General features: G+C 41.1%; 1 protein-coding gene across 1 annotated transcript in view; it reads left to right on the plus strand.

The window, feature by feature from the left end:
• Window positions 1-20,130, plus strand: part of LOC115658899 (protein unc-13 homolog A-like) — a 151,454-nt gene that overhangs the window by 1,885 nt on the left and 129,439 nt on the right. Inside the window, exons 2-4 of the mRNA XM_030578420.1 lie at window positions 3,211-3,240; window positions 9,071-9,170; window positions 17,730-17,847. Coding sequence (XP_030434280.1) covers window positions 3,211-3,240; window positions 9,071-9,170; window positions 17,730-17,847 — 248 coding nt within the window. The remainder of the gene's footprint in view (window positions 1-3,210; window positions 3,241-9,070; window positions 9,171-17,729; window positions 17,848-20,130) is intronic.

Genomic DNA, 20,130 nt, shown 5'->3' on the forward strand with positions numbered 1-20,130 from the left:
AGGCCCAGGTACCCCTGACTCAATTAACTGCCTTCCAGCTATTTAGGCAGTTAGTTATGCCCAGGTTGTCTTGAATTGGCTTGTTCTCTTCCGTGGAGCCTGTCACAAGTAGGCTGGGAATCTCACTTCTTTAAAGGATCAGCAGTCTGATACCGGCAGTGCTTGTTTGAACCTTCATGGAGTCTGCCCAGTATATTTACTTCCTCCTAGACATTGTTTAGTGTAAGTGATCCCCACCTATAGTTATAAGTGAGGACTTGTAATGGTCTTCATAGGATGCTGAGTCTCATATGAGGGTTATTTTGATTGTGTACAAACTCTTTATTCATGGGGCCATATTGTGTAGACCTAGCCCAGTATTGTAGATGCGTGGAGTCATGCTACCCCAGATGAGGTGTACCTCAGAAATCAGAAATCCCCCTGGAGTTTCAGGGAACACAAGATGAATATGCACAGCACTTTCTGGTGGTGCTGCATGCTCTCTTCTTCACAGCTGCCAGCTCTGGTTGCTGGGGCAAAGATGGAATGAAGCAACTGCCTTCCTCTTTCTCCACTCAGACAGAACTCCCTGGACTTCCTAGAGTGCAGGATTGCATATGGGGAGGATAGCACAGTTGGGAGGAAAAGTTCCTTGTGCACTCTGCCCCAGGCACAGTATAGACCATAGTGACCAGTACAGACCAGTACAGTTGACCTTCTATGGCTCAAGGTTTCAACCACAATATGACATGTACAATATGCTGATTTTTCCATCTGACTGTTCATTCCCTGACCATAGTAATGTTTCTTCTTGTGATGAGACTCTGAGGAGGGAAAATTTGCATGTCTTTGGAAAACAGTCTTCTTTTTCAACTGCAGAGACAGAAGCGTTAAATGCTAATGGAATCTTACAGCTCTTGTTTCAGCTTCTCATTCTTTCTGACACAGAGTCATTCAAATTTCTTGGCATTTGTCTCCCCTCAGTCTGCACTCAAACTTCAGAGAAACTTCACCTTCTGTCTCTATTTCCAGACCATACTTATTTTTAATTTCACCTCCTCATAAAAACTAACTATTGATCCAGAGACTTAGGGAGGAGTATGTAACAGCCTTGTGTTTCCTTATGTATATTACAAACATGGCATCTTGCCAGTGCAACTAACTGATGGGTGGGGAAGACAATCCTGGAAAAAATCTTGACTCTTTATAGCCTGTGCGCCCTTTAACATGTAAACCTACACTTTATTCTCCACAGACTTGGCCCCTATGGGCTTCTATCATGCCTGCTTACTTCATTGACAGAAATCAGGGTGTCCTTTTTTTTGTTCCTAACACTGCTAAAGCATCAGAGCTAGGAAGTGAACGAGATAGATGCTATTTATCTTTGTGCATCATCAACAGAATTATAAAGTACGTGCAGGTGGCAGCCAGATAACTCCCACTCCTCACCTTTTTGCTTGTAAACAAGAACACTTGATCTAGAAATAATTGGGAGAGAATCAGCTTGGAATACTACGATTCTGTCTTTACACAGTCACTTTTCATAAGAGAATCTGTTTGAAAGTTTTCTGTAGTAAGAATGAGTGGCCTTGGAATGGTGTGGCCAGCAAGGAGGGTCCTTACAGCCAATGCCTCAGTTTATAGGCTACTAAAATCTGATGTCTCTCTCAGTTTTGACAAAACAGAACTCAACCTGGTAGAAACATGGCCAGTGATGCTGGAGGTACCATCCCCTATAGTGATGAATAAGTCCTATCACATTTATCAGAAAGATAATCTAATGGTTAGGATGCTATCCTGGGACTTAAGAAACCTACACCCTAGAGTTTGTGTAGCCTTGGGAAAGTCTCACTTTGGGTATGTCTACACTGCAATGTAAACCCAGGGTTAGTAAAATCCTGGCCTGTTAATCTAGGGCTTGAGTGTCTACATGTGTTTATACCCTCAGGCTACGAATTGTTGACGAGTGGGTCCCAACCTGGGGCTCCACTGTCTATACTACTTTATGCAGGCCCAAGTCCAACCACTCATATCCAACACTTCCTAATGCCCTCCCAAAATGTTGCTGCTTTAGTGCTTTGTTCATGGTACAGCGTGGGAAAACTTGACTATCCAGATGACAAAGAAATCCAGCCTGTAGGATTATGGGATAATATTGGCAAACTCCCAGAGGAAGAGTCCAAGTGGGGCTACATGTGCCTTGCAAAGCAATAGGGCTTGAACCCTGAATCCTGGCTTGACTCCGGCTCAGACCCATATATCATGTTTATGAACAATAAATGTGACACATACAGTGGTAGCCAAGCAATTTTGGCTTCTGTTCATGACACAAGCTATTCTCACTGAAATGGTGCCTATTTTTAGCTGTAATGAGAAATAAATCCTTGGAGTTTTATTAATTTCACAGCAATATGGCTTTGCCACATATGAGTTGTTTCTAAAAATGCCATGTTGTAAACAACACCCTATTAAAATATCTAATTTATTTTAAAAGGAAGCACAGCAGCATTTTTATAAAATCTTAGTGGCCCAAATGCTGATTCTTAACTCCATAGGATGGTATGCAACCATCCTATTTGGGGGTGGGGATTCATCCTCATATTTGCACCCTCCAGTGGCCTTCAGTCAATCTCAGCCAGTATCATTGTTGATATGCCAATAAAAGCTCACCACCATGCTGCTCTGCTGAGTTCCCCGACATACAGTAATTGTCATAGATGGTAACCGGAAAAGAAGTAGGCAGTACAATCTTTATGCTGCTATGGAAAACCTAACATGGCATTTCATGACTTCCAGTTAAAATTTTAGCTCCAGAGCCAGTAAGGTGTATGGATTTTTCAAAGGCTGGTGGTGTTTGAAATAAATTATTACTAAAGTCAGTTGTTTAGCATGGTTTATGATGTCATTAAATCAATGCTTGTTGTGTTGTGTTTATATACCAGGCATTTACTTAAGACAATTTTTTTATCTTTCCTCAAGATATTTAGAGATCTTATCCTCTTGACAAAAATTTGGACAATATTGTGATATAAGATTGCTCTGATTATGTAATTTGATATATTAATACAGATACTACTTTGATATAGAGCTCATTTGCATCTTTAAATGATGAATAATTTTTAAGAGACTGCAATTTCTTAATTTTTAAAATAATATTTACGGCTAAGAATCTTCTAAAAGTATTATAGGAATTAACATAGTTACAGGTATTTCTCTTTTCATTTTTAATAGTGAAGAAAGGAAGGTTGAATGGAGCTGCTGGTAAGTTTGACTTCCCATACTCTAAATTTGGGCAAGCATCTTTTTTTTCTTTTAAGAGCAAATATGCATTGTGCTAAAATAAATCTGTTTAAGCTAGAAATAGCGGTAGGTCCTCAGTCTATCCGAGTTAAAAGAAATAAGGACATGCAAGTTTGCTATGCAAAATTTTCTACTATTTACAAGGAGAGAAATGAACCACAGCACTTTCCAAACAAGATTAAGGTCCATAATATGACATAACATTTACTAATGTTACTTTCTACCATACTAATGCTTGAAGCATATATTTGCATGGGAAAAAGCAGCCAGAAGGTCCTGAGACAAGTGAAACCATTGTGATGGGGGTGGGAGATATTGGTGGTGCAGGGTTTGCAGCTTCATCAAAGGTAGGCAGAGACTTTGGGCAATGGAGGCAATGAGGACAATGGAGAAGCATGGATGGGAGCAGAAGCCCAATAGATCTGTAGCTGGCTGGTTCAGATGGGAGCAATAACCCATGACCTCAAGCAAAGTCTGTCTGCCTGGCATTGTTTTCAGTCAGCCTCCAGGGCAATGGACAATGGTAGAGAGGCAAGACCAGACTCATGCAGACACAAATATTTCAGTGATCTGTATACTCAAATGCAGATTAAAACCTGAGTAAGGACTTAAAGATTTGGCATAATACAATAAAATAAAATGATACATTATCTTTAACTTGGGGCACTCCAGGACATTCTTAAGAAACAATGTGTGCCTTCTTGTATACAAGAATGAATAGTACTTGACAATAGACTAGGAACCTGTCACTGGTATCAATGATTTTGCACGTACCTCTGCCCTCTGCCTTGTACACCACTTGCATATTTAGCGAATAAGCAGATATTCAGTCTCCAAAGTGTACCTCCTTTTTCGGTGGCGTGTAAGTTAATTCCCATGTTACCCTGCTAGGTACCTCTGAGGACAAATTAATTCCATGACATCTTTGAGATTCAGTGTACAGCCTGTTGTTAAAACTGAGGTTCTTATGGTAAACTAATTCTGTGTAATGATTAGTTCTCTGGAAAAGTTCATCTATAAACTGATAAATGTAGTAAAATATGGCAGTCCCTGACTGACTAATGCCACCCTGTGGTAACCCTTGCAAATTGTTTTAAATTACTTGGATTAAAGAAAGGTGAAAGTTGAGGTCATTTGAACTACTATATTTAAACCACAGAAGTGGGGAGAGGGATAGCTCAGTGGTTTGGGCATTGGCCTGCTAAATCCAGGGTTGTGAGTTCAATACTTGAGGGGGCCACTTAAGAATCTGGGGCAAAATCAGTACTTGGCCTTGCTCATGAAGGAAGAGGGCTAGACCCAATGATCTTTCAAGGTCCCTTCTAGTCCTAGGAGATAGGATATCTCCATTAATTTAAAATATGATTCTCATTTAACTCATTGAGAAGCACAGTCATTATTAGTTGCATCTGCATTTCTGAAGTATAGAACATGGTAACATTTCTTTTCATCATTATAATGCATAATACTGTCACATAAAATGATTGCACAAGATCCAGCAAATGTTATGTTTCATCTGTTCTCTAATTTACAATAGATGCTTACAATTATAGCACTGCCTGATGTAAATTAAATAAAACGTTTTAATTGGCCTTTGAATGTTATTTAGCACTAGCTATTATCAAAGTTAACAGTGATGCAGACTGAAAGATAGATTCAGAGATAAAGGCCCAGAGTTTCCATTCTTGAGGAACTGCAGAAGAGGTGCCTATATGTGGGAATTAGAGGTGGTCTTAAGCCACCCATATGTTCCCATTATTCCACTCCTGCCAGTCTTCTTCTTCACATAAGTTAGAGCAGCTGTAAGGTTATTCTATCTCGTGTTGGCTGGCCATAGCTCCACTGGGCTATTACAGTAGTCAGGGATGAGCTAGGCAAAGGGATGACCCAATAGTGCTCCCTTTCCCCCAACTGTGGACCCTGAATTGGACAGAAAGGGAGGTGACATAGAAAGTGCAATGGCAGATTTGGGCTAACAAAGATTCCAATCTTCAAGTGGGGAGTTAACTGGAATTTACCGCTGCTTTTCACCACCAGGGTATACCAGTGAATGTGTCTCAGAATCTGCATTGTTATAATTTAAGGGTTTTGTGTGTGTCTCTGTGTGTGCATGGAGGCATGTGGTGAAAGATGTATTACAAATGTTTCTTTTTCTGAAGTTTTCTTAAGTTGATCCTAATTTGGTTCAATAAAAGATATTACCTCACTCACCTTGTCTTTCTTTTTCAAAAGTAACTGGTGAGATTTCAGGGAGAGAGAGAGATGGGGGAGAAACACTGGGGGAAATTCAAATGCAGAGAAGAGACACTGAGGTCTTAAGCATAGGAGTCAATCAAGGAGAAGCAGCTGCTTGAACATAGCAGATAACAGAGCTGTAGTAAGAGAAGAAAAAATGATAGTTCAGCAAGGCAAGATTTTCTTCAGAGGTCCTCAGCTATGTGGGAAAAAGTGCTGGGGAAGCAACAGAAATGTGAGCCAGGTTTGAATACTGGTGAGATAGACTTCAGCATGAGAGGGGAGTGAAGCCATCAAATGTGGATGAAAGCTTGGAGTTAAGGGTGGATCTAACAGAGATTTTTAAATACATGTTTTTAAAGGTTAATCTGCCTGTCTAATTGCTCTGTTTCTCATCCTTTCTGGCTGCATTTGCAAATTTGCACTGAATATTTGAAAAGACGTTAGCTTTAATGTTGGATGAAAGATATTTATGTTTTTGATATTTGTTTTTTGGAGATAGAAGATTAGATTTTTGATGGTGGTGTTCAAAATCACTAGATTTAGGCAACTGATTTATGATTAATGTGGATTCCTTCCCAATGCTTATACAGCCTGATGCAAAAGCCCAAAAATGACAAAAAAATCAAAACATAAAATAAAGATGACACGCAGCAAAGATACAGAAAATTTGCAATTTTCATTCTCTGTCAGGTTGTTTGGCGTATTCAGAGAGTTACCCTGCATAATAAATGAATTATATATTTAAAGCTTTTAATCCATAAACAGCCTCTGCAGAGTTCTAAAGCTATATTGACTTTGTCAATAGTTTGTTCAGTCTGAGAGCAATGACATGATATTTGAGATGCTTGGTATGCTGACAAAGAAATTAAATAGATGACTTGGTGAATGATTATTTAGTTTACTCACACTAATTTGTTCCCATTAATTTGTTGCCCAGTAAGAGCTCCCCTTTTGGCAGACCTAGACTACTGGTCAAGTGGCATCACAGGGTAGCCTACAGAGTGTGGCCTGCATTTTGGGCCCCAACTCACAAATCTACACTGGTTTAAAATGCCAGTGTGCCTTAATGAAATATTATCATTCGCTAGCTGTTGTGGTTATCAATCTTTCTGAAAACTTAAACAATAGATGTTAATGAACTGCAGATCTTTAAATGAAGGCTGTAGAACAGGGATTGACAACCTTTTAATGCGGCCCATCAGGAAAATCCGCTGGCAGGCCAGGATGGTTTGTTTATCTGCAGAGTCTGCAGGTTCAGCTGATCACAGCTCCCACTGGCCACAGTTCGCCATCCTAGGCCAATGGGGGCTTCAGAAAGCAGCATGGGCCGAGGGATGTGCTGGCCACCGCTTCCTGCAGCCCCCATTGGCCTGGAACGGTGAACTGTGATCAGTGGGTACTGAAATCAGCCAAACCTGCGGATGCTGCAGGTAAACAAACCTTCCCAGCCCACCAGCGGATTTCCCTGACTGGCCGCATGTCAAAAGTTGCTGATCCCTGCTGTAGAAGTTAGTGATGTTACTGAACCAAACCAGAATTGGCTGCTCTAATTTGTGCCAGACACCAGTTTGATTTTTATCCTTCCCCAAGATCGAGGACATTGAAAGATGGTTTAGAGCCACCTTTGCATCCTCCCACAACAGCAGCACCAAATTCTACTGTGATGCAACTGAGGACTGAGCCAAAAGCATCTTACCATTTATTGGAAGGGACTACTTTGCTACCACGTTTAGATATACATTGGTGCCTATTTTTGTACTTCAGTGATTTCATTCCCTTCATTGCAATGTAGACAGTCATATAATGTAACTTAACGTGATTTGGAAATATCTCAAAGTTACATTTACTCTAATATGCATAGTGTGGGGCAGATTTTCAGATGTGGCCTCCATTTTTGGACATGCAAAAATGCATGTACAACTTATTTACTCATTGAGTTCAATGAGAGCTAGGCACCTAAATACCTTTGAGGAGCTGGGCTTTTCCCATGATGTTTTGTAGCTACTGCTACCTAAACAAGGAAGGCATCTCCTTCTGTAAATAATGCACCACTTTTCTCTATACCTAACTATTAGAGAACTAACTACTTCCTCATAGACTCTTAGACTCATAGACTTTAAGGTCAGAAGGGACCATTATGATCATCTAGTCTGACCTCCTTCACAATGCAGGCCACAGAATCTCACCCACCCACTCCTGTAACAAACCCTAACCTATGTCTGAGTTATTGAAGTCCTCAAATCATGGTTTAAAGACATCAAGGTGCAGAGAATCCTCCAGCAAGTGACCCGTGCCCCCCACTGATGAGGGAGGCAAAAATCCTCCAGGGCCTCTGTCAATCTGCCCTGGAGGAAAATTCCTTCCCGACCCCAAATATGGCAATCAGTTAAACCCTGAGCATGTGGGCAAGACTTACCAGCCAGCACCTAGGAAAGAATTCTCTGTAGTAACTCAGATCCCATCCCATCTAACATCCCATCACAGACCATTGGCCATATTTACTTGCTAATAATCAAATAATTCCTCAGAACATCCTAGTAGCCCTTCTCTATACCTGTTCCAGTTTAAATTCATACTCTTAAACATGGACGACCAGAACTGCACACAGTATTCCAGATGAGGTCTCACCAGTGCCTTGTATAACGGTATTAACACCTCCTTATCTTTACTGGAAATACTTAGCCTGATGCATCCCAAGACCTCATTAGCTTTTTTAATGGCCATATCACATTGATGGCGCATAGTCATCCTGTGATCAACCAATACTCTGAGGTCCTTCTCCTCTGTTACTTCCAACTGATGTGTCCCCAATTTATAACCAAAATTCTTGTTATTAATCCCTAAATGCATGACCTTGCACTTTTTACTATTAAATTTCATTCTATTACTATTACTCCAGTTTACAAGGTCATCCAGATCTTGCTGTATGATATCCCAGTCCTTCTCTGTATTAGCAATACCTCACAGCTTTGTGTCGTCCGCAAACTTTATTAGCACATTCCCACTTTTTGTGCCAAGGTCAGTAATAAAAAGATTAAATAAGATTGGTCCCAAAACCAGTCCCTGAGGAACTGCACTAGTAATCTCCTTCCAGCTTGACAGTTCACCTTTCAGTATGAACTGTCCAATATGCTCCTGCTAGAAAAACAATTTATGCAAATTTTATAAGGTGGACACCAGACCTCAATTCATACCTCTAGCTGCTTTAGGAATGTTTTGTTTTAACATATTTTGCTACACAGAGAGCCATATTGTCAGAATATGCAAAAATAAACAAACAAACTAATACTGTGGCTGCGAGTCTCATCGCTTTGATCAACTGACTTGGACTTGGGGGCCCTCGCTACAGAGCTAAACATAGCACCATAGATGTTCGCACTCAGACTACAGCTTTGGCTCTGAAACCTGGTGAGGGAGGGTGAGTCTCAAAGCCCAGGCTCCAGCCAAGTGGGAAAGTCTACAGTGTGAATCCCACCAGCCCGAGTCAGTGCACCCAGCTCCTAGCACAAAACAATGAAACATGAAGTTAATGTGTTTGTTGTTTCTGTTTCAGACACATTTAACACCTATGTTGTTTTAAAAGTCCAAAATCTAAAAAGCACCACAATAAACAGAAAAGGAAGTGAACCTTGCTGGGAACAAGACTTCATGTTGTAAGTAACAGAGATTTTTTGTCAGTTAGTTTGCATTGTGTCATAGCTATGTTTATACAACTGAAAATGGATAATGAACTCTATGACCAAACACAGCCGGGAGCTCCAGGGAAGGGAAAATCTAGCTCAGGGAGAATGTGGGCTAGCCTCCTGGCCTCAGGACCCAGAACAACAGGAGTCAGTGGTGTGGGCTGTTCTGCTAGAATGCAGATCAAGGGGAGGAGAAGCCTTTGTGATCCAGTTTCATTAAGCTTATTTTAGCCCCAGTGAATAGAGAGCTCTAGGGTGGTAGACAGGATTCCAGTAGACACAACTTGTTATTTTCCATTCCATCCTCCAGCTTGCCCAACATATTATTTTAACTGATCATTGAGATTATCTTTTAATTGCTGACCTATTAGACCCTGTATTATGTTCTTCATGTCTCTCTCCAAATCTTGCCCTCTGCCATCTCCCTTGCTTGAGCAACCTTCTCCCCTTTCCACCCCACTGCTCCACCCCTGTTTTACTAATGAGTTTTATGGCTTCCCACAGCTAGATGGGCACAGGCACATATTCTGCCTCACCTCAGCTCATTCTGTAGATTCTGTTCTCAGCTGGGATTTTCAACGGAACCTAAGGAAGTTAGATATTGAATTCCTATGTGGTTTGGGTGCTTAACACCCTTAAGTTCCCCATATCCACATTTTCCTCTGCATCCTTGCTTCTGATGACCTCTGGTCATATCCTCATATGCAGCATCACATCTTGCTGCCTTCTCCTCTCATCACAGCAATATCAGTTTTACTCCTAGCAACTAGGATTAGTGGAAAATTTTCAGAGTTAATTTTTCAGATAGAAAATTCAAGCAAAGAAATTTTTGGGAAAAGTCTTTGCTTTCCTCAAAAATGATTTTTTTTTAAATCTAAAAACCTTTAACCAAAATTTCTTTTGTTTTTTTGGCCAAAATGTTTTGGGATCAGTTACCAAAAGAAAAAAAAGTTTTCAGGTTTTCAGTTTTTTGACAACAAGTTGATATTCTCAGTAGAAACCCCCACCCCAATCATTTTCCAGCCAGTTCTACTAACAGCCTTATCCCCTTTTTGTCTCTTCCTGCTAAGTCTCAAAGAAATAAACTCCATGATCTCTTTATTGTATGCTCCCTTAAACTCATCCCCCAAAAAACCTTTTCATTTTTGAAATTTTAATTTATTTTCACATTTTCAGGATTTCAGAAATTTGACTTGTTTTTTAAATAACAACAATAGTCTAAGATCACTGTTTCAATTTAAGAATCTTAATGTTTCTGGGCCTGATTCTCATTTACACCAAGTCCAGCTTATACCTCTCTGCCAGTGTAAAGGGTCTTTAAATGTGTGCAAGGTACATTTCCACCCTCTTTAAGGCTCCTTTGGACTTCTAGAGTTGCCCTACTTTAAACCAGGATCAGGTTTTCTGTCTGCAAATTGTTGTAAAGTTGTCATGTCTTGGTGCAGAACTTTCACTGGTATATAATACTGTGTTAGAGGATTTTTGTGATATTTACTAATCTAGACATACTAGTTTTACTAAAAATGTATTGCGCCTTTTTGCATGAGAAAGTAGGTATTGTGTATGAGGACAAATAGACATTAAATTTCAGCATTGGCCCCTCTCCATTATCCTTAATGCAGAAGCTACCTTAAAAAATATGTCTCTCTGATATTTATACAGGAGGAGAGCTGTTTATGGCCTGAGTCTTCTAACTTTCCTATAACTGTTGTTGAAAATTCAGTTCTTAATGAATTTGTGTTATCTGCTGTAAAACCTTTTGCTTTCAGTCACATTGTGTCTTTGTCACATGGCAAAGAAATTACAATTGCAATGGTAAATTAACCATTTAGTAAGAAACATCACTGGAGAATTGCACTAAATGCAAGGAAATGTGTTATTTAGGCTGCAGTTTAAATCTGACGGAACGATACAAAACCACCTTTCTGGCAGTGAAGAAAATAAACAGTTTGCCCTGTGATAATTAAAGCTCATTAGCTAAAAGTTAGAGGAAATCTCTTCTGAGCCTGCTGTGGCTCCATCTGCTGCTCACTGACACATAAAAGGGAGCAGCCTTTTAAAATGCCCTATAAATAGACACTTACAAATACATTTATATAGAGTCATGTTCTAGTCCATTTCTTTAAGTGCTCGTTCTCTTCAGATGTACCACAAGAAGCAAAAACACGAGTCAACAAGTGTGCTTTTTTTAACGTACACAGCAGCTTAAGCCTTCAGCATATGTCTCTGCTTTTTGATTGCCAATGCAACATTAACATCATCATAGCACTGAGGAGATGAAAAGCAGGATTTTGCTACCGGGGTAGCTCTTCACACCTGTGTAATGAGAATCAGAATAGAAATATAACACATCCATTTTGGACAGGTGTTAGTGACCACACAATGTATAAGGCAGCAATATATCAGGCCATGACTCTTCAAGTAACCCAAACGCATACAGTATGTAAACTTCTTGTGCAATGCAGCATGCATTGGTTATATATTTTCATATTTAATACTCAAATCAGGGGAACCACCCTTTGTTGCTTCCATAGTTTTTCTTTTTAAAGGTAAATGTGAATTCACATGATTTCACTGTGATTAACTGAAATAATTTATTGTTTAACCTAAGGATTTATTCCTGTTTGATTTAATGTGTCAGATAAACATTAGAAATAAAGTATCATCACTCATACCAGCGGCAGCATAGTTACATTGTTTGTTACTACTAACACTTAAGGAAATAGTTCATAGCTGTTCATGGTCTAAGTATACAAGATGGCAAGATGTGCCATCACGAAATAACTTGTATTTCTCTCTGGGGCTTTATTGTATTGATTTTGTATCAGAGGTAAACCATACAGCAATACCTAAATGTAGTTATGAATTCCCAAGGCAGAAGTGCATGATAAAGATTTGGTACCAACATTTCTATCTTTAAAACAACAAATAATAAAATACACATACAATATAGGTAGAAAAAAAAAAGTCCTAATCCAAAGCCCATTGAAGACAAGGATTCTTCCACTACTTCTACTATGATAGTCTGTCACCTCTAGCCGGGTATGACAGTTTAGAAAACCTATCCTAGTTTTTCCTTTATACAGTGATGGCAAGTGATAGGGTCAGTATATATTGGGGCTGGTCCCCCTTACTCCCAGGTGTCTGAGAGGGAAAGGGGCAGCACTCCCCAATACCCATGTTAATCATCTACAGATGCTGCTCTCTGCAGCCTGATAGAATGGGGTAACCACCTGAGCCAGTGTTGGAAACTGTCATTATTTCATGGACATTGGGCCATAACTGCCAAACATGCATTGAGTGGGGAGGGAGAAGTTTAAACATCAAAAAAGAAAATAAAACCATGTCTAGTCTTTAAAAAGATCTTCTGGGTTTTGCAGTCTGAGTCATTATTTTTTAACTTCTGGAGTTGGTGTTTCTGCTTAGCCCTGCCCTGTTAAGAAAAACAGAGTCGATGTGTCATAGAATAGGTGGCCTCTGAGGGTGTAAAGTACCCAGTCTACCTGGATTCTTAGCAGAGCCTGTCACACCTGTGTGTAGTTAATGACCTAGGTGGCTGAATGGCAGTTAACTAATAAAGACACACTTGCACTTAATAAAGGGTTATGAGGGCTGCTTAGTCAGGAACCTAGAACACACAGAGGTAACTCCTGAGGAGAGGGACTTCTGGGCAGAGCTGGTTAGAAAGCTCACCAGAAAAGGGGACCTAGGAAAGATGCTACTGAAGATATCTGGTTCCAAAAGGTCTAAGAGTGGTAAAGCCCTATGAAGACCTGGTCCCAGCAAAAGGACCTTACTAGACAGCAGCAAAGTGTTTAGGTAATTGGGGAACTATGTGTTGGTCCAGAGAAGGAACCCTTCCCCAGGTGATGGCAGGAGGCCTGACTCTGGAAAAGGGTCCTGGGTTGAGATGGCCTTACTAGTGAAGAGCCTGGACAGAGAAGAAGGAGGGAGTTATGGGGGTGGGGGGGCAGACTAACTAAGAAAGACCCCTCTACTATGATGCTGGAGTCAAGGTGTGTTTGCATACTGTGTTCAGCTTTTAATTAAATAAACTAGACCGCTGAAGGGGCACTAGTTACTATATAAAAGCCTCACTGAACTTACTAATAGCACATTAGATGAAACTGAGGGAGGGACCCAACTATGGGTTCACACTGGGCCACCCGGGGGTGCTCCGGGGTGAGTGCTTGCCATTACAGTGTCAAAACCCACCTAGCATCAGGCTCTGACACTACCTCACTTTCCCCTTTTTGGGGTTCTCAAACACCCAGATGCTTGTAAGTCAATACCTTTTTTGTGTGGTAGGGGCTGATGTACTAAAAAATCACAGTTCAAATTCCTGCATAATTCAAAACAAGTCTTTCCACAACTCTACAGTTTCTTCACCACTTGCTGGACTCAATCAACATTTTACTTCCAAACTGGGGTTCTGGTGTCTCCTTGAGCCTTTTTTTCTTAAATCTGCCTTTCACTGCAGGTAACTTCAGACAGTCCTTTCATCTGATATAAATTGTGACTGTGTGTCGGCCTTTCATCCAGGAAGCAGGTGACCTACAGGTTATCATCTCATAACGCAAGAACTAGGAATAACCAAATGAAATTAATAGGTAGCAGGTTTAAAGCAAACAAAAGGAAGTATTTTTTCACACAATGCACAGTCAGCGTGTGGAACTCCTTGCCAGAGGCTGTTGTGAAGACCAAGACTATAACAAGGTTCAAAAAAGAACTAGATATGTTCATGGAGGATAGGTCCATCAATGGCTATTAGCAGGGATGGTGTCCTTAGCCTCTGTTTGCCAGAAGCTGGGAATGGGCAACAAGGGATTGGTCACTCGATGATTACTTGGTCTGTTCATTCCCTCTAGGGCACCTGGTAGTGGCTACTCTGGAAAGACAGGATACTAGGTGTGACCAAGATCCTAGTGGGGGCCAGCTGTGGTCACTCAGTTTGGGTGAACTGCAGAGAATGGGGCAGCAAAACCCAAAAAGCTTGTGGCTATTCCAAAACTTAGATTTACCAAGCCAGCATAAAACAGCTTCCTTATTACCTTACTGGTTACTCAGAAGTCCAAACAACAGTTCCCTTAAAGTGATCTAGCCTCAGGCCTCTATCCAGATACCCACGTCAAATCTGATGAAAATTTCTGTAAATTTTATTTCATCAAATAAAAGAAAAGGTTCTACCAATCCCAAAGGATTGGACACATTACCTTCCAGGTTAATGAATATTTCAGATCTTACCCAAATAGATGCTAAAGCCAGTTCTGATTAACTAAACTAAAATTTATTTAAAAAAAAAAAAGAGAGAATATGGTTAAAAGATCAGTGTACATACAGACACGAGTTCAATTCATTTAGGTACAGATTCATAGCAGAGATGGTGAGCTTTGTAGTTGCAAAGAGTTCTTTCAGAAATAGTTCATAGTTTATAGTCCAGTGTCAAATATTGTATTCAGGGCCTACCAGCATAACTGGGACCTCAGTCTTGTGACTCCAACTTCCCCTGATGAAGCCTAAGCAGATCTGAAATGATAGAATCAGGACCCAAGGATCTTTTATACAATTTCATGTCTTTTGACAAGTTGGAGTTCCTCAGGGAACAAAAGGCAATTAGGATGATTTTGAAGGAGGTCCATCACCAGTACTTAGTTATACAATTAAAATAAGGCCATTTGCTTGTTCCTCCACCATTCACACTACATTTCAAAGAGAGATGAATACCAAGATATCCCATGTTTACAATTCATTTAAATATCAGAATATAGCATAGACAGGGACTGTTGATTACATTGTTGACCCTACTCATACATATGTAAATACACAAAACCACAAACATTATCTTCCCACGTGTCTTTTGAGGGTTATTTATTTTGCAGGATGTTTAACCCTTTCTAGCCGTATATCACAATAGGCTAGATGGACCTTTGGTATGACCCAGTATGGCGGTTCTTATCCCTAGCCTCAAACCCATCTCCTGGGAGTCAAATATCTGAGCACAGGTGGGACTAAGGCCATAATCCTTAAAGACCAGCTCACTTTCTGAACTGTAGCAGGGTGCTGGTGCAAAAGCACCTAATTACCCCTGCTCAGATGGCTCCAATCAAGGGAAATAGATTGGGGTTGGTGAAACAGACCTGATGCCTGGCCTGCCTGGGGATTGGCTCTACCTGCGGGCCTGACAAGCCAGCAGTTATAAGGATTGGGAGCCAGAAGAAAAGCCAGCTTGGGAAAGGTCAGACTCCTTGCTGTGGGCTGACTGCAGGAAAAGAGGGAACTAACCCCGTAAGCCTTGTTTATAGCTCAACACTGGTGGTAGAAGAATTGTGTATGTGTAAATAAGCTCATGGGTGCTGCATAACTGAAAGCCTCTCTGCACTTTAGCAAAACAGCCAGCGGGCTCTGATGATGCAGGTGTTGCTTTACCAGCAGCCATGCAAAATCTCTGCTATGGTCACTTTTGCATTTCAGAAAGTTTTATTTATTTTTATCCTTGTGTTTTGTGATTACTAAATACCCTGGGCTGATTAATTATTCATGTATGTATGGTTCTGTTGTAAGGAATCTGTTACCAATGTCTTGTCAAGTACCCCCCCCCCCAAAAAAAAGTCACAGATGGAGCTAACCCAAAAAATCCTTCTCCTCACCCCAATGATAATGGGACAATCAGGCTCTAACCAGCCCCTTCTTGTAACTAAAGGGTAATGTTTACAGATTCACCCCTCGGTAACCTAGGAACTGTTAGTTTCTAATCACAGATTTATTTACAAATAGCTCTTTCAATTGGATGAGAGCCCACCTTGGCCCTTTCAATCTGTTTCTCTAGCTATGTCTCAGAGATGCTATCAAGTTGAAAAGTTAGTTTTTTGTGAAGCGCTACAGTGCTATTACCTACCAATATTTAAAAATAGTAAATAACTAGAATATGGGTTGTAAGGAGGCTTGGAATTAAGTTACTGTACTAGTATTTAATTGAGCAGGTATTTCCTTAGATCAGAGGTAGGCAACCTATGGCACATGTGCCAAAAGCAGCACGTGAGCTGATTTTCAGTGGCACGCAACATTGCCTGGGTCAATTTTATTTTAAATGAAGCTTCTTAAACAATTAAAAAACTTTATTTACCTTACATACACCAACAGCTTAGTTATATATTATAGACTTATAGAAAGAGGCCTTCTAAAAACATTAAAATGTATTACTGGCACATGAAACCTTATATTAGAGTGAATAAATGAAGACTTGTCACATTGCTTCTGAAAGGTTGCCAACCCCTGCCTTAGATTATTAAAATATATTACACTAGCCTTTAGAGAGCCAACTAACTAAGGACTAGATACACAGGTAAGTCCTGTACCTATGTGAGCAGCTGCACTAGAGGTTGGATGTATGATTCATTCTAGCACACTGGTCCTGGATTCCTCCTGAGAAGAGCAGCTTCAAAATCCATTGGAATGTCAGAGCAGCAACACTGATCTGAATCAGTGCATCTTCTGCTTACACCTCCTTTTTTTTCTGGACTATGTCAGATTACTCTAGGTCAGTGTTTCCCACACTTGGGATGCTGCTTGTGTAGGGAAAGTTCCTGGCAGGCTGAGCCGGTTTGTTTACCTGCCGCGTCTGCAGGTCCGGCCGATCGCAGCTCCCACTAGCTGCGGTTCGCTGCTCCAGGCCAATGGGAGCTGTGGGAAGCGTTGGCCAGTACGTCCCTTGGCCTGCACCGCTTCCAGCAGCTCCCATTGGCCTGGAGCAGTGAACCGCGGCCAGTGGGAGCCATGATTGGCCGGACCTGCGGACGCAGCAGGTAAACAAACCGGCCCAGTCCGCCAGGGGCTTTCCCTATACAAGTGGCATCCCAAGTTTGGGAAACACTGCTCTAGGTTTTCCAGCAAAGCCGGAATATTGGCTGCTGGTACCAGTCTGCTGCCCCACTCCTGGCAGACTTTCTGACACACAAAGTGTGGAGCTGTGAAATAAATCAGTCTAGAGCCTGAACATTAGTACCTAAGTGTATTATTGACTTGGATCATGGAGGTTTGTGTTCATATCAGTGCCAGTTACTTCATATTTCACAGTAGAACCCATATTTTATTATATAATTGGAGATTGTTCATAAAATCAAAAAGTTCACAAAATTGAACATCTCAGAAGTACAGTAGGTCTAGGGCATAGGTTGCAGTATGGTGTACTGCACTGCTTTTTTCTTTCCCTTCGAAAGCACTGCAAAAAATTTCTAACTGAAGTTATCAGAATGTGAATCGACATCAACTTGTTCTTTATTGACTTCACTTTTGTTTGTGATTTTATTTTATTTTTAGTCAGGAGAAAGTGTTCATATAACAGGTCGTTTGTAAAAGTAAGGTTCTATTGTATATTGATAATTGTGTGTGGTTATAAAGCAGTGATTCAGAGTATTATAATGGAGCAATAATAAAACTACCATTAAGATTGCATTTTCAGACTTTCAGGTTTACTGTCCTAACTCACAATTATCTGTGGTTTTTTTGTTGTTGTTGTTTGTTTATTTGTAGTGAAATCAGCGATGTTGAAAAGGGCTTTGTGGTGGAGCTGTGGAAGAAAGGCTTGATATGGGACAAACTTTTAGGTTCTTTATGGATTCCCCTAACAACTGTGGAATATGCAACAGATGTAAGTTGACTTGCTGTGCAAATATGTTTTGTGTAAAATCGATTAAAAACTTATTTTCAGTCTCTCTCCTACTGTAATTAAGTTTATGGTTAATCATAAGTGACATCTCAGTTGTTTAAGGCCTTAATACTGAGAGACAGTGCATATGCAACTCTCAAAGTAATAGATGATATGCATAAGCTGTTTCAAATACTGAATCAGGTGTAATTCAGTCAGTGGGTTAAAGTTCACCAGTGTTCACTGGTTATGAGAAATGCAGAGGCAGTGTGGTTTATGTCAGTGTTTCCCAAACTTGGGATGTCGCTTGTGTAGGGAAAGACCCAGCGGGCCAGGTCAGTTTGTTTACCTGTCGCGTCCGCAGGTCCAGCTGATTGTGGCTCCCACTGGCCACAGTTCACTGCTCCAGGCCAACGGGAGCTGTGGGAAGTGGTGGCTAGTACGACCCTCGGCCCTCCAGGTAAACAAACCGGCCTGGCCCGCCAGGGTCTTTCCCTGCATAAGCGGCGTCCCAGGTTTGGGAAACACTGGTTTATGTGATTAGAGCAGGGAGACTTGGAGTCAGGATTCTCAGTCTGGCTCTTCCACTATTTCACTGTGACCTTGGGTATGTCACTTTACATATCTATAAAATGGGCACAATACAAGCTACCTATCTTGCCGGGGAATTGCAAGTCTTCAATAATCAGAGTGTTATGATCTTTGGATTAAAGATGCTTTATGGCTGAAAAATGTTATTTTGTTCCATTTTTAATTGCTGTTAAAAATAAGTGATAAACTAGCTGACAGCATGGTCAGAAGAGGCCTTAAAAAGGGCCCTCTTAAAAAGCAAGAGTTGTCTCATAGAGCAGAAACTTGCATCCTGTGAGGCCCACAGCTAAGAGGGATTTCTTGATTTATGAGGGCCTTTCCAAAAATCAGATTCAAAATGATTATGGATCTATGGAGCATACCTTCTCTGAGTGCATTTATCAACACTCTGATGCAATGATTGCTATTACAACCATCTCCAATAGCTGTCTGTCCTTAGGCCAGACCATAGCTGTGGTATCTGTGGTTAATTGTGCCTAGTCTTAGGTAGAAATACCGAAGAGAAGGAACAGTTAACACATTCTCCTGGCCATGGCTTTAAGTAATTTTTCCCTTTCCTTTTTATAAACTTATTTCCTGACATTGGGGAAGGAGTGAAAACAGAGGAAAGGTCATAGGTGGAAGGACAGAAAAGAGAAGAGATTTTTCTTGGCGGGGAGGGGGAAAGACTGAGAAGATGGGCTACATTCAAGAATAATTGTGCTGGGTATATACTTATGTAGGACTTTGGAACTGAGTGGGCTGGGTTCATGGTGGGCTGTCTTACTCGGAAAGCAGTTCAGACTGCTGCAGAGAATAGGAACTCTGAAGCTGCATGGCAGAGTGCTGTGGAACAGGCTGGGAAAGAGACAAGTCAGTCTGTTTTCCCAATATACCAACTTATTCAGGAAGCAGGTCACTGTTGTAAAGGCTAGGAATCCTGAGGCTGCATGGCAGAGCAACATAGAACTGCCTAGGGGTGGGGGCAGGAAGGGAAGGAGCCTATCTCAAATACTCTACAATCTATCTTGCTCTGCGCAATCCATGGGAGCTACAGAAATGCTCTCTGCTGCCCCAATAGTAGAGAGCTTGGGTCCAAACCAGCTCCTGGGACACTTTAAAAAATAGCAGCAATTTATGTCCCAACCCTTGTATCTTCTCTCCCTCTTCTCAAGAAATGGTGACTGGGAACTGCAATCAAACAGCAGCAGCTGTTGTTCTTTATTTTTATTTATATGTTTCTTATGGTACAAATTACCACAGGGCAGAGAGAGTCAGAACTTTCTTCAGTTTTTACTGAAATGTCCAGAAGAGAGAGAGGTCCCGGCTTTAGCTGTTTCTGTTCCTACTGGCTGGGATCTGTGGCTGGATCCTCTGCAGTTTCGTGCCATGGCCATGTGGAGGGGGGAGACAAGATCCCAGAGTTTGTGGGGCAGGGTCTCCCCTACACAGTTCTGGGTCCAGGAGCATGCTGGGGGGAGGGGTGGCTCCAGCTGGGCCCCATTTTATCCCTTCCCCATGGTGTAGCAGTCCCGGTGTTGGCTGCTTTTGTTCCTCTGCTTCTTCCCAGTCACCGTTTCTTTTTAGGAGAGAGGAAGTAGGTCTTAAGGGTCATAAGTGTCCATGTGTCATTGGCTGGCCCTTTAAGGAGAGTCAGGCACAGCTTTGCCTGTGATGGACAGCTACCCCCACAACTGATCCTGATGATCTGAGGAT

Source organism: Gopherus evgoodei, chromosome 10, assembly GCF_007399415.2.
Source record: "Gopherus evgoodei ecotype Sinaloan lineage chromosome 10, rGopEvg1_v1.p, whole genome shotgun sequence".
Lineage (NCBI taxonomy): Eukaryota > Metazoa > Chordata > Testudines > Testudinidae > Gopherus > Gopherus evgoodei.